This window comes from Tachypleus tridentatus, chromosome 6 (genome assembly GCF_004210375.1).
Source record: "Tachypleus tridentatus isolate NWPU-2018 chromosome 6, ASM421037v1, whole genome shotgun sequence".
NCBI lineage: Eukaryota > Metazoa > Arthropoda > Merostomata > Xiphosura > Limulidae > Tachypleus > Tachypleus tridentatus.
In genome coordinates, this window is record NC_134830.1 from 87,587,415 (window position 1) to 87,599,904 (window position 12,490).

General features: G+C 31.6%; 1 protein-coding gene across 5 annotated transcripts in view; it reads left to right on the forward strand.

The window, feature by feature from the left end:
* Positions 1-12,490, forward strand: part of LOC143252972 (oxidation resistance protein 1-like) — a 147,889-nt gene that overhangs the window by 89,652 nt on the left and 45,747 nt on the right. For all 5 annotated transcript variants that reach the window (XM_076505936.1, XM_076505939.1, XM_076505937.1 and 2 more), the window contains exon 10: positions 1,537-2,444. In XM_076505936.1, coding sequence (XP_076362051.1) covers positions 1,537-2,444 — 908 coding nt within the window. The remainder of the gene's footprint in view (positions 1-1,536; positions 2,445-12,490) is intronic.

A 12,490-nucleotide genomic window follows, 5' to 3' on the forward strand; every position in this document is an offset into this window, starting at 1 on the left:
AAATAAATCGGGCCACATTAACTATCTAAAATTTATAGAACTCTCATCCTTGCATAAAACCACTCACTCAGTGACCTAATTTTAAAATCTAGGTGTTGAATTTAAACAGAAACAGTGACCCCATTACTGAAAAGAAACTGAGTGAGTCATAATAAATAAGATGAACTAAAACTAATAATTATTCACACGCTACAAAAAGAATAATAATTTAAACCTAACTGCAGAAAATATCAAATTGTGCCTACTAGACAATACAAACAAACTAATTAAATACAACCTAACTTATAAATAAAGCCACCTCTTGCATACATTTAATGAAAATGTAAAATTCAGCTTTCACACACCAGCTAGTTTATCCTCAGCGTGGTGACGTAGTTTTGAAAAATTTTGATAAATGTTATACAGCCATAAAAAACTTGTATGCATAGCCCTGATGTTAGCTCCACACATACATATTACCTTTGTTTCTACAGCATTTATTGATCAAAAGGAGTATTATTAGTGTTATTTTGTTGGTGATTTCATTACAAACAATTTGGAAATTTCACAGCCAAAGAGCTATATAAATTCTAAACCAAATAATATGAACTATTTTTAAAATAAATACCAGATACTATGTATAAAGTTTATACTAAGTTTCATACAACTTGGTTAAATAGCTCCACTTTGAGAAGAGGTTATCAGGAATGTTAGCGATATCCCTCTTATCTTGAAAGGTTTAAAACCACTCTTTTGTGTTTTTAATTGTAAGGTATATTAAAATTATGATTAAGTTGTGATAACACAGAAGCTTTGAAATTAAATAAATGATATAAAACTTGGTTAAATAGCTCCACTTTGAGAAGAGGTTATCAGGAATGTTAGCAATATCCCTCTTATCTTGAAAGGTTTAAAACCACTCTTTTGTGTTTTTAATTGTAAGGTATATTAAAATTATGATTAAGTTGTGATAACACAGAAGCTTTGAAATTAAATAAATGATATAAAAAACAAAGCAAATATTTTTAGTTATTTATGCCCTAAATGTTCTAACTAACCTAAGCTGTTTTGTATTTTCTAAGTGTTTCAATCATGCACTTTTATTAAGTGGCTACTCTGCCATTTTCTTTAGTACATTGCACTTTCTTATCTTGCTTGGATATTCATATGGCTAACATGTTGTAGTCATTTTAAAATGATAATAGTGTGTCACTGTTTTGATTTTTGAGCAAGTGCAGTTGTTTGATGTATATTTTTTACACCTTTTGTACAATATATCTTTTTCTGTTTTGATCATATTTTTGAATTTTTAATGTAATATTTTATTATAATCGGTGAGTTTGACTAGCATGGTAATATATTACCTACGGAATATTCTAGTTACTACATATTAATGTTTATTTCACTATTTGTTGAGTGAAAATTATTGAGGGTAGTTTCTTGTTTATTTAAACATGTATACATAGTGTAATAAATAGACATGTCTTTTTGTTTTGAATATATCATAACTAGAGTTACATGTACGTTTGTTTTGTTTTTTCTATTACTTTCATACAGACATAAACTTCCAAAACCAGATGTATATCATTCATCCTTGAGTATTCCAGTTTCAAAAGATTCACATGTGCAAGAATCAGATGTTATAGGAAGTAAACAGTATGAAGGTTTTGAGACTGTGGTAATAGAACAAAAGAAAGCAGGTGAAACTGAATTCTCCAGCAATTTGAATGTGACGAAAATAGAAAGTGAAGCAGAAGAGTTAGAAAATGTAGGTATAGAGAAATCTTTCCAGGACATCCCAGAAGGTCTCACTGGAAAAGACTTTGATCAGGAAGTTGCTGAAGCTTTCACTCATAAAAATGTTCAGCATGAGTTAATTGAAAGAAAAAGGCCAGCAAGTGTTGACTCTTGTCAGTTTTTAAAGAAGGAAGAAGTTGCTTGTAATCTAGGAATATGTAAAAAACTTACACAGAAGGATAATATTAAAAGTAAATCTGCTACAGATAATTTTCCAAGAGCAGATGTTGTAGATGACAGTGGTACGTTGATCATGCCTCATAATGACAAAAGTCTTCATAATCTTGTTACTAGACAACATTCTGCCAGTCCTCACAGTGTAGTAGAGAGTAGACGAGAGAAAATGATTAAACGGTTATCTTACCCAATGGAATCTCTGTCTTCTTGTACAGAATCCATTTCTAAACTCATTTCCTCATCACCAAAACATTTTGTTAACTTTTCAAGTGGATTGTTTGTATGGAGCTCTGAAGACACAAAAGTCAAAGATGTATCTACTATGAATATAACAAACAAAATACCAGTTCATGAAAAGGAGATTGTACAGAGTGAGATTAGTTTTGGTGCAAAAGGAACAGAAAGTCAACAGCAACGATCAACAGATATTCCAGTTGTTGGTTACAAAAATATGGTAGAAGATAAACCAGAGCTATTCTATTCTCTTGACAGTAAGTACAAATATGTAGATCAATATTTTGAGGCTGTATACGGGATAAATTATATTGGATTTATACAGATTTTCATTGGTTAGGTAATTGACTTCAAAAATTCCAAATAAAAATTTAAGTTTACTTACTGTATACACATTTGTATTATAAACAAATATGAAAAGTGAAAAATGTTTCAAATTTGATATACTAATTAAGACTTGTAGAGTGATTAAATTGCAAATACACACAGTGTAATATAATTTAAGACCTTTTGAGATGTTGCTAGATTGGTGTTCAAAAACAATCAAACATAATTAGCTGACAAATTAAGGTAACAAGAATACAGAGATAAGATTCATATATATAAAGAGTTATGGAAATCACATGTACTGATAAATTTTTAGGAAAAACTGTTAAAAGTAACGTGATAATATTGTAGACCTACCTGTATTGTATTATCACTGAAGAAACATTTTTCCCTTCTTATGATGATTAACAGTGGTTCATAATAGGGATTGCATAGGAATGCTCAAAACTGTAATAGAACATTAGGGCAAAAACTGACTTAAGTCAGACTTATTCTTGAAGCCCTTAAAACCTTCCTTTTCAATAGTTAAGACCAACCAAACAGTGATAATAAGGAAAATAAGTGACTTCAATATTGTAAGACAACGTCAAAATTTCTTTCTTATTTATGATTATTATCATTGTTTCACAAGCCTATAGCAAAATTAGCTGTGTATTTTACTTCAGAATATACACAGTTATACTATATGAAGTGCTGTAAGTGTCCATGAACTATTTAAAAGTTGATTATTTTTCATTGAAAGTCTATTTATATGGTTATAAATTCATAATAAACATGATGTTATGAGAGGCTGCCTCTGTATGCAACAAGTGTTAAATGTGTGTTCACACAAAACCTCATGTCCAAAACTGCCTGTTAATTTAATTACTCTAAAAGACCAGAATCTTTACTTAGTGATATTTTAGATGAATATGTTTCAGTTAAAAAGATTGCTTTTCTACTGGCAAATTGTTGTGCATGCTTTCTCTAGGCATATAATTGCTCACAAATGTAACATACAAGGTAATTACAAACTGAGAATTTAAAATATGTAAATAGAGGTCACAAAAAACAGTATGCAAACAAAGCTGGAGATCTAGTATTAAGATTTTGCTTAAGCTACAAGCAATTATTATGGTTCTGCTATAAAATTATTGTAAATGATGCCTACTCTGTGTGGGATTGCACAGGAATTTTGCAAGTAACTAAGAGAGTATCATTAAATTTAATTCAGTCTTCTTAATTTTGTAATGTTTTAAAGTATTCTAAGTTCTTCACTTTCTGCCATAAAAAGAAAATCTGGTGTTTACCCAGCATGGCTTTTAGTTGAAAACCACAACTCTTGCATTTCTGGTACAATAATTGTACACTGCCACATGAAAGGTTTTTTTTTGTTTTTTTTTTTGCTGTTGTGTGTCATAACTCAAGCTGTTATTGACCATTGTTACCCAAGTTTTCTGTCTGTGTACTTTCATGACTATATTTCAGCAATTATTTAACAATGGATGCTTAACATAGTACATTTCTCAACTTAGATGATGATGGTTATTCTTTTTACTGTTTCTTATAGTTTGCTGAAATTTAGTATATATTCAAAATTTATTAACACTGCATATAACACTATTTCACATAGTGTTGCTATTTTTAAATAGTTGATGTTAAGGAGACAGTTGTAACTGTTATTGTTATGCTAAGTTGCCTTATTTTAGCAAGCACTTTAGTGCAACAGGCTGTTGAAAAACATTATATATGTCTGATGTAGACCTACTAAAGTAAGCATGTTACTGAGTCTACTTATGTTCAATTAATCTGTCTTTTATTATCTTGGAAGAAACATTTTCCCCTTCTGATGATATTACTGCATTGCTGCTTGTCTTTTGTTATGTTACATTGTGACATCAATGAAAGCCAATGATTAGATGTGATGATAAAAGTCTTTGCCATCAAGAGGGACCTTTTGAAACAGCTTTACATTTCTTGTTGTAGCTGTGTATCAGCCCACATGTTTATTCTTTGTTGTACAGTTGTTATTTTAAATAAGTTCTGTGTGGCATTTGGGTGGAAAAGAGCCAATGTAGCAGGAATTATTGAAAACATGCAACATTCAACTGAATGCATAGACATTTGTAGCTTAATGTATTCTTCATAAATGGACACAAAAAAACTTTATAACACTTTTTACTAATCATATTCTTAAAGGGGGGGGGTATAAGGATACCCCAAAAAAGTATAAACAAGTTGAATCAAAGTACAAAGATTATATTTTCAGGCCTACAAATAGGGAGTCTTGTTACAACCATGTTTGTTTACCTTCCTTGTTTTATAGTGTCTACAATCTTATCAAGCTAAAAATCCCTATTTTAATTCCATATGTACAATACTTACCAATTCTAATACGATCCTCCCTCTGCTCAAAAAAATTAGCTATTCTTGTCCTCTGTTGCTCTTTATATGGAATTCTTTTCTTTGTGCATGCCACAAGTCTTTTGCTTCCTTCTGTTGGAATCAAATGATTCTAACATGTTTCTCATTTAAATTCCGTGCCATTTCTCCATCAACATCAAAGTGGCATATGTGATATGTGATTCCTTCTATATACACCTATATTGAACTGTCACTTCTTGTTTAGTAGTACTTGTGCTTGAATATATTTTGTTTGTTTATTTAAAATTTAATGCTCATCTGTAATATACCTATGAAGTGGTCTTCATTTATTTCTCTTCTGGTTTTTTTAATACTATTTCTTAACTTCACTTTAATCTCAGTTTATTAACAGTTGCATTGTTATTTATACTTTTGATTATTGATTATTCTTCATTATGAATTCCAAACTTCATCTACCACTTCATTGGTAATATTTATGGCTAGTACTACATATCAGGCCTTAGGTGTGAACAACCTGGCATGGAAATTATCTGCAATTAATTTCCAGGAGCTTGAACATCACATGCATCACTCTGTCTCAGTATGTTGTTCCACTTCTTTCTGAACCAGCTAAGGCTGTACAACTACACAAGGACTTGCAATGCCTACAATATAATAGTCTTTCTGTATTTTTTTTTCTCGGGCATGTGATGTTTTATTCCTTTCTTAAATTTCTTTTGAATCTGTCTTTTTTTACTACATGACCAATTTTCCCTTCCCTGTGTGTTCTCACCCTCTACATACTATCCAATTTGCCTCACAATGAAGTGATGGGATAAGCATACTTCAGCTCTTTTCCCCCCATGGGCTTTAGACCAGTTTTCTCTTGCATGTCATTTTACAGATCCATTGTTTTCTTTGACGATGCATCACATTGGCAATAATATTAGTGACTACCGGGTAGGTTCTTGTCTTATAGAAGCTCAACATGCCAATTTTCTTCATTACTGGCATCCTTTCATCATGGATTGTCATGCGTTTCAAATTTTATTGGAAGGATTCATGATCTTATTTTTTTCCTCAACTCCTGTGTCTTTTATATTCATTTCCTTTTCTCTGTTTTGGAATACCATTAATAGCCAATGTCTGTCAGAAGCAGTTCAGGAACTACTATCTCAGCATGGCATTGAACTTGTTCTTTGCCCTTCACCAGGTTTTTATTTAAGACTATTGTTCCAAAGGAAACAGGGGACTGGAGGCCTTTCATCAGTTTGTCCCACTTTATTCACTTTGTTTGATTGCCCCATGTTACCACATGCAATTCCTTCAGTGAGCTCATCACAATCAGTGGAAACTTACTCAATTACTTGTTGGCTCCTGTTACTATTTCTCATATCCTTTTGGATAATCTGCATTGGTGGTTGGATAAGACATGCATGTTGATCAGTATCCCTCCTACCAATGCTGATTTAAATCTTTTCACAGATGTATTCCTTCAGGGCTTGGGTGAATCAGTCAGTCACCAGTAAGTTTTGGGTTGGTCTATAGATGAAAGATCTTTGCATATCAGTGTCTTTAAGCTTCTAGCAGTACATTGGGCATTTTGATGACTGATTTTGATAATTCTACAATGGTAGTACATTTCAGTCACCGAATGGGCACCCAGTCAAGAGAGATCTCTTTTCATTTATATGCAAAAACGGCTCGTTTGGGTTGAGAAAATATTTTATATAGAAGAGCGAACAACGTTTCGACCTTCTTCGGTCATCGTCAGGTTCACAATGACGAAGAAGGTCAAACGTTGTTCGCTCTTCTATATAAAATATTTTCTCAACCCAAACGAGCCGTTTTTGCATATAAATTTCTCAACAAGTGGGTTTCTCGACATCACTAAAGATCTCTTTTCAAATCTAAGAACTACTGTCTTGAGCCAACATGCACCACATTCATCTTATTGTGTCATATTCTGGGTACTTTTATTGTCGTAACATGATCAGAGATGTCCAATGGAGTGGTCTTTAGACCCCTTTGTTTTCTAATGGCTTTGGACTTGGTGGCATTTTTCTCCATGTAGATGCATTTATCAAATTTATGCCTCTTTTGGTCCTTGGTACCTCATCCTCAAGCTCTGGTTGTCAATGCTTTCACCTAGAATTGGTCTTATAAATTCTTGTGTTTATTTTTCTATTTTATCACTTTATTGGGTGGTCTTTTTTTTTATCCATACCACACCATTTCAAGTCCTTCTGATCACTCTTTATTGAGCAGCTTAATTATAGTTTCCACAATTATGACAACTGTAAATTTTTCCCTTCAGTACCTCTTCCTTTGTGTCCATCCCTTCTTTGTCACTGGTTCCACATCCAGCCATTCATGTCCTTTGTTTTCACACCTCTTCTAGCCAATCCTTGGTGAGGAGATCAGGTTCCTCCCAGTGAGTAGCTTTCTTTTAGCTTGTTCTGTATGTCCTTTTTCAGTGGAGGATATATCAGCACAAGTGGAAAGTGTTCTGCAACTGGTCTGACTCGGAGATACCCTGCTGACCAACTTACTGTAGCTTAAGTAGCTGAGTTTTTCACGTTGTTTTTTTGACTAGGAATCAAGATTCAAGATGTCTCATGTCATACCTTTTGTTTTCTTCAGTACTATAGTTTTTGCCCTGTCCTCACCATGTTAATGTGTTTTTTCCAGATTCACTGTCCTTCCCTCCAGGTGGCATACTCTTCCAGACTAAGATAATGTGGCTCTGCATTCTCTTACTTTTTGTGTCTGAACCACTTTTCTCATGTTCAGTGTGTCATCTTTTCTCTTACCCTGTGGACCCTGTGTACTTCTGTTATTTGCATCAATCTCGTCACCTAATCGATATGGAACGTTACATAATTTTGTGAGAGGAAGGAAGTAGTGTATCAGAAATTATAATTTTTGTATAATGAAAATGTATTTCCACTCATTTATTTTTGCTCATTTTTCTTCCCCAGTTTCCTCCAGTGCTTGTCTTCTGCCAAATGTCAAAGTGATAATTCAGTAGAGGCTTATAGAGGGAGTCTCGTGCATGATGCACGTCAAACTTCTATTAGTGATGTATGATGACTTGCATGAGAAACATGTTGGAATAATTCAATTCCAGTTGGTAGGATCACAAGGTTTCTAGCACGTGTTAAGACCATATTTGCATATAGAGGGAAGCACTGGGTAAGAATGGTTAATCTTGTGATTAAATGGGAATATCTTATCAGAAATACATTTTAAGTATAGGAAAATTACAACATTTATTGCTGTCAAAATAGGGATTTGTACCTTAAAATGGTGTAGAAACTGTCCAGCCTTGTTTGTTTACTTTATTTTAAAGACCCTGGTTATAGGCTTGAAAATATACTCTTTTGACTCAACTTGTTTCTGCACTTATTTGATAACTAGTATTCCTCGTTTTTAAATTTCCAATTTTTATTAATCTTTTTTTTAACTTGTGTGTTTTTTATTTTAAAAAAATGGGCAAGATTCTTCATAACGCTTACATCAACAACCTCATTAATAGCATCTTTAAAAACATTCATTTTCTCTAAATGTAATATAAATGCAGAGTAACTTACAGAAGAACTGAACTTTTTCATACTGTAGCAAAGAAGTTATGGCATTTTCTTAGCCTGCTGATGCAGGAACTTTGGTAAATGATTGAGTTAAAGTATACGCAAATTAAAAACTGACTGATTAACTGTGTAAATAGATGTTAAAGATTTGTTCTTTTCACCAGAAGCAAAATTGGGAAGAAAAAAATTGATTTGAGAGGCCCAGTGTATTTGTTGATTGGCCACACCTTCTGCTGTTTACTGCACTTTTACTTTTTCAAGGGTCATCAGCATAAAATGTCCTAATATTATTCACATATGTAAATTTAAATTAGTTACTATATGGTAAAATAAAATGAATTCAAAAGCCCTTAGATATGACTGATTAACTGTTATATTACAATTTATATTCTGTCTCTAATTCTGATGTAGGATTGGATGGTTCAGGGTTAACTGGGCAATAGCCAACTTGGAGACACTCAGTTTATTGACAATATTACAAGTCAACAGACAACATGGTGATGCCTTATTTGCCAAGAGGCTCGTTGACATACCAGTATTTTTAATAAACCAGTAGTATTGCTAATAGTAGACTAGGTGAGTGCTTATCGCTATCAAAGTAAACTAATTAGCTCAACATTTTGGCAAGACTGGAGCTTTTTTACTGTATAAATCATTAAGTCATTTTTAGTTTTTGCTATAAGGCATCTATAATACAATAAATTTCAATATTTTTGTATTTTTTTTTTACTTGGTTCATTTTTGGAGTATAAGTTCAATACTTTGCAAACTTGTTTCATCTCTGTCAAATCACAGTATTTTTTATTTATTTATTCAAATTGAACAAATTACTTGTGTTGTAAACCTGATACATGTGTGTGTAAACATGTATGCATTCCCCTAATTAAACATAAATATAATAACAAATCCATCTCATGACACAATTGTTGACAAGTTGATTTTTTGACTAGTTGTATTTCAATAAGTTGTTCAGTCAATGACCTGTCTTTCAATATAATTTACTGTCACCCATTCTTCTGTCACTGAGTTGGCTATTGCCCAGTTGCTGTCGAACAGTTTGAATTTGCTTTTGTTAATAAGGATATTCTATAACTTTTCTTGATAAAGCATATCATATGAATTTCCTTATCTTATTTTTTACTGGTACTATCATCATAGATATCTCATGAGTTTATCACAAAGGGATCTATGTAATTTATAGTCCTGTTCCATTTGAATTTATCACAAACAAACCATTTTCTAGCTTTACCTACATGTTATGACAGTTTGTTTTTCTTTGCTGAACTTCTAGAAGTATATTAAAACAATGTTTTTCCAATTTAATGCATTCATATGTCCTTTCTTGTTTAGACTAAGCCAGTTATTGTTATACTACCTGATTTAAATTCACTATACAGGTGTAATATTGAGAAATTGTCAGTAGTCAAGTATTAAACAATTTGTTGCTTTACATTTACCTTAAGCTTGAAAATATTACAAAATTTCATTCTTCTGTTCAATTTCCTGTAATACAGTAATGATGTGTCTAAGGTTAAATGTAAGTTTTTAGTTCACTTATGTACCTTTTATTCAGTAAGTATTTCAAGTCTGCTTTATGTAAGTACTGCTATGTGTGATTCTATTTTGTATCTAATAACATATATATATATATATATATATAAACCTTAGGTGTGAAAAAACAATACATCCAAAAAAGAATTCAGCTTATGACTTAGAAGAATGAAGTGAAAATTGGCAGCCAAATTGATAGTTACACTTATAATGTTTAAGAATTAATTAGTTAGCCAGGCTGCATTTGTGTTACTCTTTGGGCACAAGTAGCATCTCTAAAAACTGTTTTCTATAAATGTTGTATAAATTTATAGAGTGACTTAGAGAAGAATTGAACTTTTTTCACATTGTTGCAAAGTAGGTAAATGTAAAAACTGTTGATATAAGCATTACTTATAGTGGCACCAGCCATCCTAAATTGTGTTAATTCAGCAGCTATAATTAATTATCCTTATTAACTCAGTTAATAAAACTTCAGCTCTAGAATAACAACCCTATTATTTGAAACAGACCTACATTTAACAAAACCAATCATATTTTTAAAATATATGGTGCTGGTTTTTCCTCTCTAAAATTGTGTTATAGCTTCTTTTATACTAACAATATAGGATTTAGATTAACAGTTTCTTGTCATCACCCCCAATGCAATTGACGTAACTATATCAAGCAACATTATTTTTGCTATTGCTTAAGCTGATACCACTTGATAGGATAATTTTATAAAATTTAGTAAATTTGTGTGGAAAGTTTGCAGTTAATAATAACCATCCACTCATATGATTATTTTCAAAACTTGGCTAGAAACTGCTAATTTAGTTTCTTGACTTAATCGATTCTTGTGTATTTGTACATCTTCTCATTTAATTATTTTGCTGCTCTTAATCAGCTGTTTTTAATTAAAATGACAAAAACTAAACAGTCTGCTTTTGCTCATATCTGAAGCTACAGTTAAAATATTAAACTGATATCTCAAAGGACTGTTTATGTAAATGTGCTTTAAATTGTTTTTACCTTTGAGCAAATTTGGTTCAATAGCTGTGCATGTAACTTATCTTTACTACAAATGAGACTCTTTAATTGTAGATTGTAAATATTTATCTACCAAATTTGAAAAGAAAAAAAAATCCAGTTAAATATGTTTTTATCAAATAAACTTTCCATACGTTGGTCTAAAAGAAGAAAAAGAATCAAAATTGGAGATGTTGTACCTTTTAGATATTTTGAAAGGAATTGCCTTGGAATTTGGTATTTGAAATAGAGTACACTAGAGCACATCCACTGACAGTATGTGATAGTTTGGAAATGGATAGTTTCACAGATGGAAAATTACTAGAAATTTTTTATTTACATAAGACACCCTACCCTTTGTTATGATATTCTATTTGTTTTTTTGTATTACTTAAACCTTGAAATCAGTCAAATATTAAGTATTGGATAACGTTTCTCTTGTTTGCTGAAATGTTTAAACATATGTTATGGTTACATTCAGAGTTAAATTAAACATTATATCAATGTATATTAAAGAACTTGACATCAACATGTAGTTTATAAGTCAAATATTGATACTTTTTACATTTTACTTTAATATAGAAAAGGGAATACTTAAATAATTTCTGAATCATCATTTATCTGTGTTATTTGATTTCTCTACTTTGAATTCTCTTTCTTGGAGAACATTTATAAATTAAAATTAACATTGCACTTACAGTACTTAATATATTCCTCAATTGTGAAATTGTACTCTATACTACAGATGCTAGTAGTACTACAGCAAACACATTAAAAAGTGATATAACTCAGCTGACTACTATTGCCCCAGCTGTGTGAATGTGTCAAGATTTCCATTGTAAAAACTGTTGGTACATTAAGAATTACGTACAGTGGTACCAGCCATTAGAAATTGTGCTAATTGAGTAGTTATCACCCAATATCCTATATATATCTTATCAAGAAACTGCTCGAGAGTTTTGGAAATGAGGATTGTGAAGCCTTTTTGGACCTGCTGATCTTATGATCAACACCCTGATAAACTATTAAATAACTGAATTGTAATAAATTTAATATGTTTATAGTACCTTGTAATACCACTTAGTAACTACTTTTCATTACTTACATTACTTACTACTACTTTTCATTAATTTTAATCCTAGCCTTATTGATTGGGAGGCTGTTTGTGGCAGTTTGGTAAATTGTTAGAGCTGTCTGTTATCCCTTAGATCTAGTATTTTTTCATCATTTAGTTCATATTGGGTAGCTACATAATTATTCTCAACTCTTTCTTCCTTATCTGACCTGTTGTTTTGTCTTCCTCTTATTTTTGGTCAGGTCATTCATAGACAGATGCAGGTTGTTAACACATTACATGATTTTATGCACTTTTCAACTGTAAGTTATATGTTAATGAACTCATTTGCAACAGGTAGGCATGGTAAATGGGTCTTTCACTTTCTGGTTTGTTTGTAAACAAAGAAGCTTGAAGGATATAAAAATTA